This window comes from Tenebrio molitor, chromosome 8 (genome assembly GCF_963966145.1).
Source record: "Tenebrio molitor chromosome 8, icTenMoli1.1, whole genome shotgun sequence".
Lineage (NCBI taxonomy): Eukaryota > Metazoa > Arthropoda > Insecta > Coleoptera > Tenebrionidae > Tenebrio > Tenebrio molitor.
The window spans coordinates 3,230,080-3,251,666 of NC_091053.1; the positions used below are offsets into that span (position 1 = coordinate 3,230,080).

At 36.8% G+C, this 21,587-nt stretch overlaps 2 protein-coding genes across 18 annotated transcripts in view; one reads left to right on the forward strand and one right to left on the reverse strand.

The window, feature by feature from the left end:
* The window catches only part of bru3 (bruno 3), a 379,483-nt gene that overhangs the window by 238,490 nt on the left and 119,406 nt on the right, over positions 1-21,587 (forward strand). The window lies entirely within an intron of this gene.
* LOC138136887 (tetraspanin-9-like) lies at positions 1,743-3,047 on the reverse strand. 3 transcript variants are annotated; one of them, XM_069056206.1, is made up of 5 exons: positions 2,868-3,047; positions 2,646-2,800; positions 2,424-2,588; positions 2,165-2,371; positions 1,743-1,875 (listed from the first exon to the last, which is right to left on the reverse strand). In XM_069056206.1, the coding sequence occupies exons 2-5, from the start codon at positions 2,781-2,783 to the stop codon at positions 1,804-1,806; spliced, it is 582 nt and encodes a 193-aa protein (XP_068912307.1). In that variant the 5' UTR covers positions 2,784-2,800; positions 2,868-3,047; the 3' UTR covers positions 1,743-1,803. The 3 variants fall into 3 exon arrangements, with proteins under 3 accessions (XP_068912307.1, XP_068912305.1, XP_068912306.1); XM_069056204.1 differs by having other exon boundaries at positions 2,646-2,813; positions 2,868-3,040; XM_069056205.1 differs by having other exon boundaries at positions 1,864-1,944; positions 2,646-2,813; positions 2,868-3,041.

Genomic DNA, 21,587 nt, shown 5'->3' on the forward strand with positions numbered 1-21,587 from the left:
AAACAAACAGGTAATTGTTTACTTTACCTACTTGTGGAATTTTCGCGTTTTTTCTGGCTAGACAGCCTCAGGGCGTCCTCCTACATCGTTTCCCACCACTCAAACCTTGTGCAAATGAATTTTCCTTGCCCTTACTAGACATTCATGCGACCTTGACGCGACCTTGAAACACAGCAAGAGAGAAAAACAAGGGCATTTGCACAAGGTTTGAGTGGTGGGAAACAATGTAGGAGGACGCCCTAAGGGTGTCTGGCCAGAAAAAACTCGAAAATTCCACAAGTAGTTAAAGTAAACAATTACCAATAAACATTTTCACCAGCATGTTGGGAGTAAACCCACCCAATATTTTGTTCATTTCCATTTCGAAAATAGGATTCTGTCGCGGATATGTTATGTTTTAGAGTGAAAATCGTGTTTTAAATAAAATTCACATAAATGTCACAATTGACAAGTGACAGTTTATTAATTTACGCCGCACGTTTTCGGAAATTTTGTTTTCCATACCCATCATATTGTTTTTACAGCGTATCATTCCACGTTTATTACTAATTCATCAGAGAATGTTGGTATGACTGTTTTAAAATTACCGATGCGTTAAATGTCACTTTTAAATTTTTGTTAATTTACTCGTCCCACATGAAAAATGTTTAAATTAAGTTTGGTTGTTTAGTTCGCTGCACCGCAATCGTACCATTTTCCAGGAATTCCAGAGCGTTGAGAAAACTATCCCCCCACCTTGGTTTGTTTGTAAACTCCAAACACCGGGGTTAAATTACTCGACCTCGTTCCGTATCAGTTTTCTTGCTTTTGTATAAGATTTTTGGGTTAATAAAAGTTGGTATCAAAGTTTGTTCAGTTGTTGTTAACCGGTGCAACTCGGGTGTCAATAACGTCGTATTACTCCGAGACCTCGTTTTTCCTTAAGAGGATCTAAAATTTAACGGTATATCGAGGGTCGAAGGGTGGAGTTTGAGTTATTGGTCGGTGTTAATGCGATAGCGTCGTATTTTGCCTATACCCTCATTAGACACCCTTAAGACAATATTGTCTTTAAGTTAATAAATCCCCATCTAGAAGTATAATGTTTACGGTCGTATTCCGGTGGCAACTTAATGATATTTTGTGACGTTCATTAAGTGTGTTTGTTCCCCGAACCACTCCCGTTTCCATAACGCATAACCTAACCTCGAGGCATATCTGTCGTGACGTAATCACGCTCTATTGAAGCGCGCGACGATCCTTCCAACCTGAGAGTCGTTTGTTTTTCGAGCGCCAATTATACGAATCGATATCGTGAAAGGGAACACAGATAAATTATTGTCGGTAACGACGGTGTTTTCCTTTTTTTTTTAACGAACTCCTCTCGTCAAGGACCGATGATGTAAGCGAAATCCGAAAAAATCCACTTCATAGTTTTCTTGTGTTGTGTGCGTTTTTTTTCACCAAGGGCTCCAGAGGAAAAACGCGGAAAGTGCTCTAGGGCTTCATTTCATTAGAGGGGATTTGCATTTATATGAGTTTAATTGTTTAGGGATTCACCGCAATATCGAGCAGACTTAAACAAAATTCATATTTCACGACCATAACTCGACCGTTTTTAAATATTTCCCCCACAAGTAATTCCCAACAGAATAAAAAAGGGACTACTCTAGTCGTCCCGACGTCTATTTACGCAGAGATTTTTCAAGCAAAATAAACGGTTTCGGCGGTGGCAAGATTTTACAAAAGACGTAACTAACGAAGAAATTACCATTCTTTTTCATTTTTGCACTATTATTTAATTATTACAGATTTTAAATATAGTTAGTGACGAAAATAACGCATGTAGTCATCATGCCATATTGTCAAAATGGCAACCAACATTGCACCAACGAACTGGAACAAATTCAAGATATTTTAGGGTCTACTAGGCTAAAGGAAGACATGCACTAGCTTGCCAAGTAGCTAAAAAGAACTTGTAAATTTTTCCACGGTTTAGAAACAGCAAGAATTGACACCGAAAGGATTCGACCAGAATCTTGCAATTGACAGTGCACACGTGTAAATGGGATTGTTACGTAACAGCTTGTTGGTCTCAAAGCTTTAGATGCATTTGTATTTCCACCAGAATTCCTCTAGTGCCAATTCGTGCTTCTACCCCTTCTGTCTCCCTAAATCAACTCACTTTCAAGCCAGAAAACAAAACGAAGATGATCGCACGTATTAATTCTTCTCGATGGTGCGCCTCCATCACCTTTTGGTGGCAGCCCGTTTTGAAAGGAGTCCGACAGGGAGACTTCATCCCTTTGCAACAACTCGAAGGATACCCGAGCAGAAGCGGATCGAATTTCTCTTCGTAATCGTCGAATCCGGTCACACCGCAACATTCCAGCTGTGAAAGATAAGACGAAAGTGTTGATTAAGCAAAATACTAGTTTTCGTACGTCGATTTGCATCTGATAAAACCGTTCGAGGTATTCCTCGTCTTCTTCGTTAAACAATCGGAAGAGTTGTTTTCTTTCGGCATCTGTTTCTTTCAAAGGCATGGACACTCGAATGATGGTGACAACGATCTGCACCACGCACGATGTGAACATGAAAACGATAGACTGGAAATAATCACGACTGAGATTACGTGATCAGATGTGCGCGATTAGTGATGGTACCGCATATACCAGACATTTGTCGTCGATTTTTGTTCCGTACAGTCCCATGGCTGCGTTTGCCATCGAGGCGATCCCAACGCCCATCCATATCACAACTGTTGAAGTGGGGCTGTCTGCTACGGTTATTTTATCCACCATTCCCCAAATGATCAATGCTAGACCATATATCTGCATCATTGACAAGGTACTGATTCTTCTTTGGACTTAAATTGGTGCACTCACCATTAATATGGAGTAGATCAAGTATATGACAATTTTGGAATGTACAAACAAAAAAGTTAAAATATTCATCGATCGGTTCGACTTTAAAACACTACATTTTGGGATAAAATGACACATGACAGTTTAGTTTCTTACCTAACCTCGTTCAACTGTCGTATGATTTTTTAAAGAAGCTTACTACAGATAATATACTCTTTTGTTTCAACAAAAGTAACTAAAGTGCCGGTCTCTGGTAACTTTTTTATTGTAATACGGACGATTCAGTTTTTTAAAAATTTTGAGTAGTGATGCAACAGTTCCGATTTTTACGGTTACGGTTACGAATTTGGTTACGGTTATCTGAAAAAAAATTAATAAACGAAAAATCAACTTTATTCTTCAAAATGAAATAAAAGAAATACATTCTGTAAACATAAAATAATAAATTCTGTAAAACTAAAACAAAAGTAACAAACAAAACAATAAACAATGAATAGAGAACTGAGAACGAAATATGTATATTGTAAACATGAATAATAATAAAAAATAAAAATTTATTTTATAAATTTTTATTTTTAAAAATCAGTAATCAAAAACCGTGGAAAATATACGGTTACGGTTAATTGTGTGTTAACCGTAACCGTAATCGGAACCGTTCCATCACTAGTTTTAAGTAATGAATACTGAGTGCTAAATTTTAGGTTAGACCTGACTCGAAATTTTTTTCGTTAGTGCCATTCATAATAATCTGTTCTGACCAGGAAAATTGCCATTTTCATAATTTATCATAATTTAAAAAAATGTGTTCCCAATATCTAAAAGTTCACCTAAAAAGGAGTTCAGTATTGCAACCATATTTCCTTATATTTCCTATTATACCGTAATATCGAAAAAAAAAAAAATTAGAGTAGGCGCTGACCAAAAATTTCAGTTGGCAATTCGGTAACATTCAATTATCTGATGTCAGTCTTAAAAGTTAGGTTAGTGATTTTGAGAATGTTGAAATCTTGATTTTCATAAAGAATTTTGTGTGACCTGTCCCTTGTAAAAGAATTTCCTCAGCTAGTGCAATGAAACAATGCGATTTAAAACTCCCGCACTTTTATTTAACGTCAACGGTGAGCACGGAGCACGCGCACGCCGCTTGTTTATAAATCGATCCAAGATCTAATGATCATCAATCAATCAATATTATCCAGAGAGGTTGTTGTCGGTTGTGGGGCTCTTATTGTCAAGGGGTCATTTCATGCACAACAGACACACGATAGAGAAAAAAGTGCAAATCTTTTTTAAGGATAGGCTGAACTGTACCAAATGATAGGTTAGTTTCTTGGGTTAATCTCTGCAATAATTCTTTGTTCACCCTTGCCAATATTTTCAGCTGATCTTTTTGTCGGTCGTCTACTCTTTTTTGCGCAGAACACTACCTGTTTCCAAAAACATTTTTACGCATTTGTAGACTTTCTGGGCAAGTTGTTGGTTAAGCGCCTTGAAAGTCCGGAGACTTTTGTTGAAATTCCTCAAAAACTCGAGCTGTCGAGTAAGACTAAGCCTTTTTCCATTGCTGAAGAAACACTGGACAATGAAAATTTATTGCTCTAAAGTGAACATATTGTAATAGCAAATTTTAATAGTCAACAATTAATAATGACAATTACCATTGTAATGACATTTGAATTAAATGCTTACGTGCTGCCAACTGAAGTGTATTAATCATGGCCATCTCGATTTTTTAAATTTTTGATCGCACTATGTTTTGTTATCCTCTGTTAATGAGGAAATGATATGAATTGAATGTAAAATAGTCTGCACAGCAATTATAACTACTAGAGTAGGAAAGTGCATATTTCGTTCATGTCCGGTTAATTTTGAATTGGAGTTTGGCGTGTTGCAATATAAAGTGCAGTTTTCCGGAGTTCCAAAGCGAACGTCTGCAACACAATATCCTGAGTACAAAAAACTGTAAAACTTCAATTCACCAGTTTAGTTGGGACGCACAGAAATGATCTTTCGTTATTCTGAAAATATGAACTGGCGAAACGACCTGTCGATGCAGGCTTTGGCTAATGCGAAACAAAATTTGTCCACGGGGGGTTGTAGAGCCTGTAGATATTGCACCAGGACTGACAATTTTCCGATCTCGTTTAAACGAAACTGTTCTGTGCTACACCTCTTGTGGAAATGTCGCATGAAGCATGACGAGAATTAATCGGAGATAATTGCCACAAATCGACGCAAATATGGTTTTATTGAGAATCGATTTGGCACATGAACGCACCTCGGGGTCTTAATTGCTAAATAGTTGTTGGCGAACTCGCTCGACTAACCTATTTTGAAGACTAGGTATACATATTTAGGTCGTTTTTCCTTCAAAAAGTATTGAAAACCGTTTTTTAGCCCTAAATACTGCTTTTTAATACATAGTTATTTTCAATACAAGTGAGCAAAGTAGTGCTTTTAATCACGAGTACAGAAGTTGGGCGTCTGAGCCGAAGACGAGGACCCCAACCGTACAAATGATTAAATGCACAAAATTCGAAACAAAAGAGGTTATGCTAGGCGTTGCGTGTTGCGTTTAATCAGTGATACCAACACACAATGCATTTAGTATGAATTTTCTCTGAAGTTTACCCCAAGCAATTTCACGTTTTTTCGTCAATTGAAATTTAAATAACAGACAAGCTTTAGTTACTAATATTCAGAAAGTTTTTTAAAAACAGATTAAAAAAACTTCCAGTACAACATATTTGGCGCCTTCTATCCACAAACTCTCAAAACATTCACTTTGCTCACTAGTGAGAAAATATTATTTCCTCACTAGTGATTCAATTGCCATCTTTCATAAGTTCTGGTTGCGTCACAAGTGTTTTGCTTTTTATTGTGGGTTATTTACGTCTCATCAAATTGTGGGGAAACTTAAAAATCGTCGAAGAAAAAAATCATCGGCACGTGGTGATTTATCTCTTTGTGGTGCAACATTATATGTAATCACTTTGTAGAGTATTGATTTCCTCTCACGGTTTACGGTCGATTAGTTCGAACTCTCGGTCCAAAAACGGCATACGCACCTCGCTTTTATCGCATATTGTGTCTGTCCCATGTTTAACGCATATATGGAGACCGTGTTAACACGTCCTAACCGTTGGTTGATCATTGTTCCAAATGTTTAGTGGACCGTATTGCCATTTAAAATTCACTTTACAAAACGAAACCTTTAGAACGTCGACACCGCTCCAGGAACCGAGTTCCTGGAAATGAAATTTAACGTTTGTGATGTCGGCTGCGATTTTCTTTCGCAACGCATATAAAAAGACAAAGCTTTATGGAGTAATAAAATCTAACGGGGACGAATTGTTTTTGAATTTTCCACCTGGAATTCACCTGCTTATGTCCGGAATCCTCGCCTCGTCCATTTGTCGTCTAATAAATTCGTTTCTTTGCCTCTGTTTATTCTAGCATTGTCGACATTTTCCGAGCGCTTCTCTGCCATAACAAGTTATTCGGATGGACTATTAAAAAAAAACACACACACACGGGGACAACCGAACCAGAATATTTTAGGTATTCTTGAAGAAACCCAACCTGGACATGACCTCTTGGTGCGAGAGTTCAGTCCCTCGTCTCGATTTATTAACATAGATATGAGCATCAGCGTACGTTTGGGTTTCGATTCATCATATTTCTGTCTGGAAATCTGGTGGTGTTCGTCAGGACGCCGTCTCGTTTGTCTCGGTGAATCCACCTCACTCCTCTTTATTCAATTTACATGCAAATGTACCCACCTCGGGTGCCACTTCCTTTTCCGCCAACTTTCGACTCGTATCAGACATTGACAGATTTTAAACTGGATTTCTTCAATCATCTTAACAAATCCGGAGCGGATGCGAAATAAAAGGAAATAATCAGGGTCGATCTACAGGGTGTTATTGGAACTTGTACACATATCTTAACCACGAGCTACTGGCTTCATCTAGAACTCGGAAAAAATATCTAAAAAATTATATGTCAAAAAATAAAATGACATTTATTTTTTGAGCTACAATTTTTTTTAATTGCTTCTACGTTGTCTTACAACCTCCTAGGTAAAATTTCGGCACATTTTAAAAATACACCCTGTATATCATATTTTATACAGGGTGTGTTTTTAAAATGTGCCGAAATTTCACCTACGACGTTGTTTGACAACGTAGAAGACTAAAAGCAATTAAAAAAAATTGTAGCTCCAAAAATAAATGTCATTTTATTTTTTGACATAGAATTTTTTAGATATTTTTTCCGAGTTCTACATGAAGCCAGTAGCTCGTGGTTAAAATATCTGTCCAACTTTCAATAACACCCTGTATATCGCTGTTGAATATTCTGCTTACGGTGTACCTATACTTTTGATCGCCCACCAGATACGCCTTTAATCTGAAGGAGTGGTTGACCATCGTGTGGAACTTCACTTTAAAAGGACGACCATCAGGAAATAAAAACGACAACTAAGAGAACGAGACAGATGATGGGTAAGCACGTGATGATGTGAGAAGAAGGGTGGATATTGATTGAGTGCCGGACGTCTCCTTGTGTTTGTTAACCCTCCAACATGTCGATATGTGCGTATGTGGGCGCTTCCGTTGCCATCGGCGTTGCACAATTTAATGAAATTGCTGTTTAGATAGATATTTCGATATTTAGGAACGCCAACAATAACTTGTTGGCTCAGGAGATTGAAGTACATAAGTCAAGATGGCCGCCTTTCCCATGGAAAATGAAAAGTACCGCTTCGTCCTGTATAATTAAAGATGAAACCGTGTTCTGTTCCTTCCTAGACCCGAGGAAAATCAGATTCCGCTGTATTATTCAGTCGGCGGTTGAGGAGATGATCTGAGCAATGATGGCGAAGACGAGACGAATGGCGGGTCATACACTTAACTCGCGAGAGAGAATGTATCGTTCTCCGGTGGCCGTTTCATCCGAGCACGGTGGGCATCCATTATTAAAAGGTTCTTCCTCTATCTCGGCGGCGTTATTTTTCTAACATTTTAAAAGTCTTTTTGTGTAAACTTGTGTAAAAGCATCTCTCCCAGATGTAATTTTCGTTGTGAAATATTTTCATACGTACACGTGCACGACACAAGCAATAGGTCTCAATTTTATCTTTACGACGAATAAACTAAGATAAATTATGGAACTTTGCCCTTGTAACGACTCCTTGAATATATCACCGGCCATTCACTGCATTCGGATCATAATGCTCGTGCTGTATACACGAGATTAATCCCCTTTGTAATGCACGTTACGGACCATGTTTAGTAAGGCGATAGATGCATATTGCAAACACAAAACTGTTTACTACCTACATAAAACCTGCAATAAATCTCTATTAGCTGCGCAGTTATTACCACCACCCTAATGAACAGATTGTGATACAATTCTCACTTAAATTCGACCATTTTTAAAATTGGCCTGGAATTAATATACGCAGGTGCATTACAAAACACCCTTTCCTCGTTGACGCAGGTCTAGATCATAACCACTCGACTGAGTAGAGAATTTCGAATTTTTAAGCTTTGCGAAGGTCATTTGAAAACATGAAGCAAAGAGAGTTTGGAAGCTGAAGGCAGACATTTCGAACATTTACTCTAGTTCTTCAAAAGTGGTGCATAATTGTCTTGATTGAGATATCTTGCGTTATAAAATTAACAATTAAAAAAAGTAAAAATGCATTTGTGTTTTTATTTTGCCTGATTACGTCGAAACATATTCAATAAACTGTCTTCTAAGGGACTATTCAAATGGTTCGGTGGAAATCGTAAATTAATTTGAGCGGATGGGGTCTCTTCGGAGAAAATTGATTCAATTACTTGGTTCGATAAAATTGTGTCATGTAGCAAAGCTAAAACGAAGGACTGAAAAGTGGAATAAATCAAAAATTAATACTTCTCAATTTATTAATTCCGTATACATCCTTCATGCACTCGACCAGAACTCGCGTCGGATAAAAATGTCGATTTGGTGGAGGAGCTCTTTCTTCTCTCGGGATTTCTGTTTAAGAATCGCATAAGGATTTGTTACACGAAGAAACTCAAATCGACCACGAATGTGTTCTGATTTATACGTATCAAACGTTGCGCTTCGGTGAATTTGCGGGTTCAGGTGATTTGAATTCGTACGGAACAAAAAAGATATGTGTTATATTTTGGTGATTTCATTCTTTGAACTTCAAAAAATCGTTTGATCTCTGCGGAATCCCATTTATATTTGCTGGGTAAAACTCTGATGCATTATTTATTTATACTGAGAGGTTATAACTCGAATGGGTGCTGACTTATCGTACGGTATTTATTCTTCGCTTTGCCGTACTTTTACCGAGAAACCCATCACAGGAAATAATTTGACATCTCACAGATATTGGTCAGATTTACTTTGTTTGTGGAAAGATGAGTTCGTTTTTGGGGATTTTTTTTGTTCAATTAATAATTTGATGATAATCCGAGCGACGGATGGAGCCATTCTCAAAAGCCATATAGTGGCGAAATGCGGCTTTACGACACACGTTTCGTTCTTTAATGAAGTGACGCAGTAAAAAAGTAATTCTCGTGTCAAATTCGTCAAGATAATAACGATAAATGGAATAGTAAAAAATAACCCGCCAAGTAAATTTCGTAACTCGATGTATAAAAAGTATATGGTCGAAAGTTTTCGAGGACCACGAGCTCGTCACGCACGTACGATCCCGCCTTTGTGCGCCGCCACTGATGTTAATCAATGTCATAATACGTGCGAGGAAATGAGACCTCCCTAACAAGACAGAGACTAATGGTGTTGTCTGGTGCGGATTGTGGATTTTAGACCTGCCGTCCTCCGCATGATAGCACTTTAATGTTAATTATGTTTAAGTTTTCCATTGTGCGGAGCGGTTTAAGTGAATAATGGACGAACGTCGCGGCCCGGACAATTAAAAAGGCTTTAAAATTCGCGCCTGATAATCCTTTTCTTTATTTAGCGTCATTGTTGAGGTACAACAAAACATGGATATATGTCGGCGCCCTGCTCGCGATGATTAATGCTTCCAGCCATCTGTAGGACTTAATGTAGATTATGTTGCCGTATCACCGTTCTCCATGATATATTATTGTCAACGGAATTATGTGGAACTGACGATCTCGACGATCACTTCGTCCGGTCATCACGAACAAGAATCATCGTTCTCTCTGCGACACCTTCGTTACGATTGAGGTATTCGCGAGACGTTTGCTGTGACACAAATTGATTAATCTCGATCCATCGGCATACATCACCGGTCGCGATTTATCTCTAGCCTGCATTCGGAATGTTTAATCAACCCATTTTATCCTCTTCTGTAATACTAAATTTGTCGGCACTTGATCTATTCCAATCTGCTCTGTCTAGGTCTCACCTCGATTACAACTCAAACCTTCACGTGGGATGAGCCGAACGCCAGCTAAATCAGAATTAGAGCTAAGTTTTCATCCGGCGATATCTTACACGATTTTCTTATTAAGTAAGCTGTCGTGGCAAAGCCTTTTCAAGTTTTTTAAATCATCTTCCAACTAGCGAACGGCTTCGCAAAAATATTTCATGTACCTATACTTACTCTGAACCCTCCACCACCCGGCGGCACGGCAATTTTGCCGGAGTACATACACTATTACGGATATTACTATCAAGTAATAGTGCAGTGCTAATCAACATAATTACCGGCGTCTCGCCTCCACATTTTGATTTTGTTGTGTTTTATTATGTTCTGTGTCAATGTTAAGGAACTTCCTTACGATGTCACATGAGTATAATATATACCTTTTTGAATTTCAACTACCAATGTGTTCCCTAAATCCAGAATTTTTAAATTTTTAAAAAGAGATTGCGGTACTATTCCCGTCGCTGAAATTATAAGTGGTAAAATCGAATTTTTTTCTAAACACCAAAGATTTCTCATAGCAACGGAGAGCTCTAAATATTTATTAATTTTTGTGTTATATGTCTGTGCTATATTATGTGAATTTGGAACAGCTATATCTAAAAGATATGCTTGCTTTTGTTGTTTATTTAAAATAATAATGTCTGGTCTGCTATGCTTAATATGAATGTCAGTTAAAACTGTTCGATCAAAATATAATTTGTAATTATCATTTTCCAAACAACTTTCTGGTGTATAACTATAATGTGGTTGTGTATTCTTTAATAAATTGAATTTAACAGCTAAATTCATGTGTATAATTTTAGCGAATATATAATGACGTTTCTTATATTCGCTTTGAGCCAAAACGGTGCAAGAAGAAATGATGTGTTCAATTGTTTCCCCTTCAGTTCCGCAAATCCTACATTTATCAATTATTGATTGCAAACCGCATATGTGTCTTTTATAATTTCTTGTATTTATAACACAATCTTGTATTGCAAATATAAAACCCTCCGTCTCAGGGTGAATATTTGATTTCTAAGCCATGCATGAGAAGCCTGAATATTAATTTCTGGTTGTTCCAATTCTTTAAAGTATCTCCCATGTAAAGACTTCTGTTTTATATTTGCTATAGTGTCAGGTATATTTGGCTCAACAATATCTGAAATTATATTATCACTTAAATTTAAAGGTGTGTAACCTTTATCGGCTGAAACCAAAGCATTAAAAAAGGTGTTATCACGAGCTCTATTGAGGAAATAATTTTTTAGTGTAGCAATTTGATTGTATTACAGTATTTCTAGATTTGAAAAACCCCTACCACCGTTTTCGCGTGGTAAATTAAATGTTTCAATAGCAGATTTAGGGTGATGTTTACTAAATTTGGTAAAAAGAACTCTGCTTTTAATGTTTATATTCTGTAAATTAGTTTTGGACCATTTTATAACACCAAAAGAATAGGTCAGCAATGGAACAGCATATGTATTAACTGCTTTAACTAAATTATTACCGTTTAATTTTGATTTTAAAAGAGATTCAATTCTTAAATAAAATTGTTTTTCTAAATTTTCTTTTATAATTGAGTGTTGAATATGATTGGATTGATTAATACCTAAATATTTATAAAATTCTCCTTTATTTAAATTTTGAGTGATTTCTCCTTCTTGAGATATATTCTAAATGTTCGTAATGACCGCGACATATTGATTGCATTTTACACTTATCAATACCTAAACTCATCCCAATATCATTGTATTTTTAATGCACAATAATACCGTGAGATCGAAAAAAAACATTAGAGTAGGCGTTGACCAAAAATTTCAGTTAGCAATTCGTTAAGATTCAATTCAATTATGTGATGCCAGTCTTAAAAATTAGGTTAGTGATTTAGAGAATGTTGAAACCTTGATTTTCATAAAGAATTTTGTGTGACCTGTCGGTTGTTAAAGAATTTCCTCAGCTAGTGCAATGAAACAATGAGATTTAAAACTCCCGCACTTTTATTTAACGTCAACGGTGAGCACGGAGCACGCGCACGCCGCTTGTTTATAAATCGATCCAAGATCCAACGATCATCGATCAAATAAATATTATCCAGAGAGGTTGTTGTCGGTTGTGGGGCTCTTATTCTCAAGGGGTACTTTCAACCACAACAGACACACGATAGAGAAAAAAGTGTAAATCCTTTTTAAAAGGATAAGCTGAACTGTACCCAAGGATAGGTTAGTTTCTTGGGTTAATCTCTGCAATAATTCGTTGTTCACCCTCTTCAATATTTTCAGCTGATCTTTTTGTCGGTCGTCTACTGCCTTTTTTGCGCAGAACACTACCTGTTTCCAAAAACATGTTTACGCATTTGTAGACTTTCTGGGCAAGTTGTTGGTTAAGTGCCTTGAAAGTCCGGAAACTTTTGTTGAAATTCCTCAAAAACTCGAGGTGTCGAATAGGACCAAGCCTTTCTCTATTGCTGAAGAAACACTGGACAATGAAAATTTGTTGCTCTAAAGTGAACATATTATAATTGAAAATTATATATATATAATAATTAATAATAACAATTGCCATTGTAATGACATTTGAATTAAATTTTTACGTGCTGCCAACTGAAGTGTATTACCCAATCATGATTCATGGCCATCTAGATTTTTTTTTATTTTCTATCGCACGGTAGTTACGAGGGCTAAAAAAGCAAATGCGATTACACCGGTCGGTTGAATGGTCGTTCTCTTTGAAAAATTTAATCCAATCAGATCGCTGCCGAATTTGAATTTCAGCCAGTGCCCCAAAGGCATGTACCCAAAGTTGATTCTACCAGTAGTGGTATTAAAAAAATTACTCTCATATGTAAAAAACTAATGAACCAAATTCGAAAAAATGTCAATTTTTTGTATGGAACTTTAATTTCTAACCGTATACCAAATTTGGATAAATTACGATAAACCGGGTGTTCATTTAAATTTATCCTCAAAGGAGGCTTTGAAGAGTCGATTGTGAACGCACCACGGATTCATGTAGAACTAAGAAAAGCAGGAAAAACTAACGTTGTTTGGTTGTAAAAAAAAATGTTTCTTGGAAAAGAACAAATTCACACCAAGCTTATTGGTTAAATAATAAATAAATACATGTACATTACGTAGAAAACTTAGTGTACTAACAAAGTGTACAGTATTTATCGCAGGATCCTATTTCAGAACAATACACCTTTATAGCAGGAATGTGATGTAGAGTTACTAAGTATTCGAAAACGTTTTATTAACAATGTAGAACCTTTTGCAGGATTTGAATGTACAGTCTTGGTAATTTTTTAAATGAGAGCAATTTGTAATTGAGGGAAAACATGTTGCACGTAATCTGTTCATTGAAAATTTATACAAACCGAAGCCAACAAAGAACAATTGTAATGAGTTCTAGACAATGCACAATCGAGAATGAACTTATTACCGAGTCCCGTTCTAAAGAAATGAGCTTCATCGTAGATTGACTTTAGACTCTTACATTTTTTATGATTAGTTGTCTCAGGAAAATGAGCTACTTAAAATATCCAACCTGATAATTTGGCATGAACGACTCTCTGCGGTTCCACATGAAAATACATGTGTATGTATCGCGCGTTCAAATGAAATCCTGGGCTGAGTAGGCGTTGGAAAAATCAAACCGTTTAGAACAGTGTAAAGTTTGAATTTCCCGCCGTTTATGTTTAATTGAACATGTTTGTTTTCAGCAAAGGATGCCCTTAGCTATTTGCTTAGAGAATAGGAATCGTTAAGATATTCTATTTTTAATCTAAAACATTGCAAAGAAAGGAAAAAAGACAGAATTTTTTGGCTCTAAATTTTAGGTTAGCTGTCAACATGCTCCAATTAATCTACGCTTTAAAAACTTAAAAGTGGCTAAAAGTTGAAACTGCGTAGTGGGTGCAAGATGTCTCAAAATGTCCATCGCATGATCTTTATTTTGATAAATAATTATCTATATATATAAAACTGAATGTCTGTTGGTTTGTATATTTTGTATGCAAATCTACAGGGTTACTCCGATATTGATGAAATTTTGTACATTTGATCTTCAAAACAAGAAGAAAATTACTGCCTACTTTAATTTTACAAAAACCAACCCCTACTACCATTTTCAACCCTGTTAAGAAAAAAAGTCAGTTTTTTCGAGTTGAAAATACCCTCACCTTCGCCGCTTCACCCCTATTTCATCCTCTGAGTATATCGTCACCTTCGCCGCTTGACACCCACAAAAAGCAACCCTATTATCATTTTTAAGCCTGTTAAGCACAAAAAAAGTTTTTTCGAGTTGGAAATCGCGTTTGCATGATATCTTCAGGTGTCACAGTTACATTTGGTTGTTTATAAAAGTAGCAATTTCGCAAAATGTGTTTGAATGATTGTGTTTTACCGGAAGATGTCTTAAATGAAGCAGAACAAGCTTCAAATAGCTTAATACCGGAAAAATCAAAAGACAGGTATCTGAAATCAAACGAGACAATCAAACAATAGGAGGATCTAAATAAGGTTACAACTGAAAATAAAAGTGTTATGTTGACGTATTTTCATGAATTGGTACGTGATCATAGTGTTAGTTTCTTATTGTATTGATCTTTTTGTTTATATAGTCGAAGAAAAAAGTAGTCTACAGTAAAGTTTTAATTATTCTTCGTAAAAAGACAAACTTCATATTGAAATTACTGCGTTTATAGCAATACATGAAAGTAGAAACATAATTTTAAAACATTCTGAAATTTGGGGGCAAAGCCGCGGGTAAAAGCTAGTTTAACATAAAGATAACCCTTTTAGTTAGGAACAGAACAAGTTTCAACACGTTTTCTTAGTTCCTGAATTAAATATGACGATCAATCTTATTAGTGTTTTTTTTCTACCTGTGATTTAACAAATTCACAAATGAAATCATCAAACAAGTTATACGAGTGTAACTATAATGTCGTTTTTTTTGTTACAGGTGAGTTCTTCAATTCCCGACCCGTCCGTTTGGTAAGAGCCCATAACCATTTGCGGCGCACAGATTTCGGATAATTTCCTGCGTGTAACAATCTTTCGTATCTCTCTCTCCCTTTGTGTGTGTGTATGTTTGTCGCGACGCTGTCGGAATATTCTGGCAAAATATTAGACAATTTCACGCAAACAACCCTCTTAACCGGTAACCCAAAATTTAATCTGACATTTTAGGTAGTCGCTTTGCTTTATGAAGGCGGCCTCCCTGCCATAATGATTTTCTGTTACACGGTGCAACAAGGCGGAGGAAGAGCAAGAGGAAAAAAAAGCGAAAAGATGTGAAACAAACAAACAAGGAAACGTCCCGAAGGTTTATAATAATAATTAAAAGTCCAATATAGAGACGGGCCGAGCTGATATGAAACTGGCGCGAGTCATAAAGCAGTTAAGTATTCAGTGACGTCACGTACTTACACAGATCCGAGATTATGTTAAGCCCGAATGACGCGAGTTAGGATAAACCTAAAACTTAAATTGTACTGGCTCACACTTTATTTACATCCGAAATTAGGGAGGTCTCCGCGAGCAGCTTCGACATAAAATGTGGAACACGACGTATTTTATTCATGAACGGCCGGGAATATTAATAGCGGCCCAAAATTGTTTAATAAAAAACCCGAACGACAATTAAGTTTAAATTGCGAGCTGAATTCGACAGGGCGACCGTTTTTACTGCTGGCTTTCCACCACGGTTTCATTAGCGATAATCTAGTAGCGTCGGCGGCGCGGTGTGGCGCTTCTAGCGCATTTTTTCATAGTAATTATCCCAATTTCAACGGGAAAATTTACACTAGTGAACTGTTCGAAAACTTTTTATGGCGGTAATATCCGCCCTCATATCTGAATCTCGTTGAATTATTTTTGTTGCTTTTATTTTTACGTTTTACATTTTAATTAACATGGAACGTATCAATTGTAAATCACTTCCTCCAGGTCTCTGCACTTCCTAATTGTTAATAATGTTTCCGTTTTGACTCAATTTATTGGAAGAATACAAAAATCTCAACGATACGTTTCAGTCGAGGTTAACGATAACTATTTTAAAATGCAAGGAAAGTTACATATTTCAATAATGAAGATAACGACCGCAAATCGATAAATGAACTGACGCATTTATTACATTTTTACCGTTGTCAGTTTTAAATGAAAAATGTGTTTTTCATAATTGAATTAATTACTTTTTAACTATTTTATGCATTTCATGATGCAGATTTGTAATTACGCAAATGAATGTCGATTGGACCATAAACGTTCAAATTTTATAATAGAAATTCGTGAACGTTTATAACAAAAACAACCTTACAAGCGTTAAAAAAAAGCAATTAAATATGTACGAGTACATGCTTTTAATTCCAGTGCTTTTGTAAGATGCGGAGCAAACCCTAAAAACAATTCTAATAAATTCTAATAAAAACCTAAATCTCTTGTTTCTGTATGTTTTTGCATCTTCATCTTCATTCATTGTTTCATTTATATGATGATAATAATGGTTACTTTGACCCTGTTTACAAGAAAAAAATATGAAATAACCCCTTTGCATTCGCAAATAATTACGTTTCTACAGTACTCTACGTACAGTCTCTATTGAAAACCTGTCATTAATGGACTCACATAACCTCTGTTTTTCTCAATATGCTACAAAGCGGCAAAAATCAAATATATTCAAATTCCATAGGACTCTTGATGTACATTCTTTTATAGACACTTTGTATAAAGTTGCTATGATACAGCGCAGTGTTGACATGTCATAGTTATTTTGAAATTATAATTCACGAGTCTGTGGAAGGTTCTGAATAAAAAGAAAATAATAGTTATTTACATTACAAATGCGGTAGACTACATTTTACAGCGCGAGGTTTTTACATTGAAACACGACCGCGCAGCGGGAGTGTTTTTTACAAAAACCGAGCGATGCAAAATGCCTACCGCATTAGTAATGTATTAATCTTTTTGGCCGACGACTCGTTTTCTCAAATTTGAAATTTGTTGTAACCAATAATTTTGCAAAACCTGACTAACATTTGATCAATGAAATACCAGAAAGTTATCTTTATACCGATAACTGACATGCTTACGATTTATACCACAAGATAGCGCCATCAAACTTCACAATTTTTCACAAGAAAATGGACTTTATTTATGATAAGCTAACAGTTTTTTTGGAGGTCCCTGAAAGCTTAAAATTTTCCTGGTGTTTTACACACTCCGTGCGGTAAAATGACAGATAGTTGATTAGTGTGTAAAAATCAAGATGCCGTAGCTGTTCAAAATGTGTAAACATGTCATTTAGACTTGAGGAGGCCAAAAAATAAATAATCAGTGTCGTATTTTGCTCATGTACAGTGTGATCAACAATGACTGAATCTGTCGGGAATGAAACAATTGAAAAGTATTGGTGTTTTTTGTCTCATAATTAGCACTGGCCGGATTTTTTAAATTGAGACGACATTAAAAACAATTTTGGTTATGTCGGTTATGCCATTACAAAAATGAACCTTTGATGGTAAGACCTCATTTTTTTATCGGATACATTTTTCAGTTTCACGAAAACTTTTTGCTTTGACAATTTTACGAGTTGAATTTGAGCATTTTTATTCCGGTTAGGCCGGAGAGCTTTAGCTCGAGGGTTCAACCTCTGAATAAAAATGCCCAAATATCAACGAGTAAAATTGTTAAAAGCAAAAATGTTTAAGTGAAAATTGGGAAATTTTTCAGATATAAAAAAATTAGGTCGTGTTATTTTTGGCATGATTAATTCCAGAATACAAACTTTAACGCTAATTATTGCTTTATAAAACCTACAGTTGTTAAAAACACAATTATTAAAAACAATTTGAGAATCCGACAGGAGTAGCATGCAATTTTAATCACTTTTGACAGATGACAGAGTAGGAGGAGGTTTTATTCGCCATAAACATTTTTGATTGGATGAAAGCAAGCGCTCTGATTGGCTGAACACGCACGTTTGATGTATGTAGGAATTAATCACCATAATTTACACATTTGTCGTAGTCATCTGATTATAGAAGTGTTAAAATAACTTTGAAAATGAAACATAAAATTCTGGTTAGCTCAATTGGAAACGTAAGAATTTTTTCTGGCCCGGCGCATCCACCAAAATTGCACAGTAAAAATGTTGTGTGACAAAACGGGTGTCTTAAAATCGCTCGGAAAAAATGGCCCATAATTAGGTGCAATTCAGGCCGTCGCGCAGCTGTTCTCAATTCCTACCTTAACCAGAACAATGGAGACCATTTCTATCCTAATTCTGGATTTGCGGCGTTTCAGCTGCCTAAACCACTCAGAACTCATGAATTAATCATCTGGAGATGTTGTGGCTTATTCGCGCAATTGTGGCAGGCGGCGGGGTGACGGTGAGAGAACGTTCGCACGTCTTCAGAATAGATAGAAATGTCCCATAAAAGCGCAACTGGCAATGTAAACCTTTCAGTGGACGAGACGCTCACATACACACATACGTACGTACACACACACACACACACAAGCAAGAGGGATTTTAATGCCCGCGTCGCCCATACGAAATCACATTCATTTGTAAAAATAAAACTTGCACAAACACTCAAAAGAGAGAAAGAGGGGTCATTTCGCATGCAGTAAAAGGCGGATTTCTCCGGCGTAAAGTGCAAAACGCGCAGAAATTAATTCTTCATTTTACGGCTGAATTGTTTAGAAAGCTGCAGGAAAGTCGGTTTTATGCAGCTGCAGCATTCAAATTTTCAATCACCTTAAACCTTTGTGACGACATGTCGCGTTTCATGGTCAAACAATTGAAATGTTTAATGACATTTATTTTTTGAGCTACAATTTTTTTTTAATTGCTTTTAGTCTTCTACGTTGTCAAACATCCTCGTAGGTAAAATTTCGGCACATTTTAAAAATACACCCTGTATATCACATTTTATAAAACGTACACCAATGCGGTTTCCCTTGTTTTAAAGCATATTTCCTATAGGTTACTTCGCATTGGCGCACATTTTATAAAACATGATATACAGGGTGTAGTTTTAAAATATGTCCAAATTTCACCTACGAGGTTGTAGGACAACGTAGAAAACTAAAATCAATTTTAAAAAATTGTAGCTCAAAAAATAAATGTCATTTAATTTTTTGACATAGAATTTTTTAGATATTTTTTCCGAGTTCTACATGAAGCCAGTAGCTCGTGGTTAAAATATCTGTACAACTTTCAATAACACCCTGTATATGAAAATACGCGGTATTCAATTTTGAATTTATTTTTATGAATTATGTCGGTTTGCGGGAGGTGGACAAAATTGTGTCGGGCCAATTCCCGACGACGTTCGTTGTTTCATTCCAATTTTCTCGTTGTTTGTTGCTTGCTTCGAATAATATTATTTCAAGATGATCCGCGCCGTCTCGCGTGACTTATGTTAATTGCGGAACGTGGAGGATCGTCATACGTAATGTATGAGCTCCTTGCGAGGTCGTTCCCTTTCGACCATTTGTCTTGCGTCGCTCGAGCCGTTGCGTTCTCGATCAATTTCGTTGTTTTTTTTCTTCGTTTAGTTGCGCGTCAGTCCGAGGACCTCCGGGAACCAACTAAGATACTTAGTTTTAATTATAGCCAGACACGACTGTGTGCTCGTCTGACGTTTATTGGCTACTTCTTTCGTCATCCTGAGGACTGCGTGTTTGCACCGTCGGCGAACAAAATTTCCCTGGTGGCTGCCGATCGTCGACCGATCTCCACTAAAATTCCTTCCGTTATTATAGGCAGGTTATGTGCACTTGGAAGTTTTAATAAACACGCGCTGGTATTAAAACTGCGATACCTACTATATCCGTCCCTGATTAGATCATACACAATAGGTTATTATCAATTATGGAAGGTTATGGGGCAATATTTTCCAAGTAACGGCAGGCTCAAGGATGACGTTTTTCTACGGTTATTTATGGACCTATAATAATACCGGTATATGTGCCGTGTTTTGCGAACTAATCTTCTTAAAACGTTCGAGACCAAATGAATATTTCCCTCGGATTTAACTACCACATTACCGTTATCACTAAATAATAATAAATAATACAACACGTTCCTAATGAATATGGAAAGAGACAAAAACAACTTTTTCCATATCATTGGATTTTAGTAGTTTTTGCTCACTGGAAATAGTGAGCAAAGATGGCAATTGAATCACTAGTGAGAAAATAATATTTTCTCACTAGTGAGCAAAGTGAATGTTTTATTTTTGTTATTTAGATTTCAGTTGACTTAAAAACGTGAAATTACTTGGGGTACACTTCTGGGAAAAAACGCCTAACAACATAACCTCTTTTGTTTGGAATTTTGCTGATCCATGTTTTGTTGTGAGTTCCCTGTTGGGCTAAGTTATTGTTTCATGAACAAATGTGCATTTAATCACTTGTACGGTTGGGGTCCTCGCCTTCGGCTCAGACGCCCAACTTTTTTGAAATGATTGCGTCCACGTGGTGTTCGCGTGCGTTAAGCGAACAAGCCAAGTCGTGTTTGACGTTCGCACGTACTCCCCCGAAATCGTCTCGGATGCGAAATACGTCGACGGACAAAGCAATAGTCGAGATATATGTGCGGAGAGGCGAGGCAACAACTAACAATTTGTTGTCGGGCCATACATATCATCCCTTGCTGGCAAGGAGTATAACCGAAACTTCGGTTCCGAAAATCCAATTTGATTTATAAACAGCAGAAAAAGCCGAACCCCCGGCGAGGTTGTTTGCGGATTGGAGAAATTATTCCGGCCGTGTTTGATGCATCGGTGCCATAAATACATACATCAGCGGAACCGTATTAACGGATAAAGGTAATCGGGTTGCGCGCTGCACCCTCTCGACAAATATTTAAAGCCTGGTCGCGAATGTCTCTCTGTCTACATAAAAATGCCACGTGAGTTATACGCTCTTCCGATTCGGGAATTCCTGCCGTTACCCCCATCGGTTCGGCGGCGATCGATTTGTTTTCCACATCGACGACAACAACGCCCATGAAATATTAAACCGCGACCCCGTGACCTGTTTGCTCATCATTAGTAAACATACTCGGCCCTATGATGCATTGTTTACTTTGCAGATAACGCCGCTCGGTTATTAAAAAAACATACGCCGAAAAATGGCCAACATTACTGCTGGCTACAACGATCACAAATAACAAGCACGATCGCTGAAAGATTCACACTTTCGGGGAGTTTTCGCGTTTTTCAACTTATTTCAGGCAATCCATAACGCTAGCGGAGAATCCAAATTTATTACCCGAGGAGCGCATCAAGTTGTACAATCTCTGACCGTTGGGCGTCCGAGCCG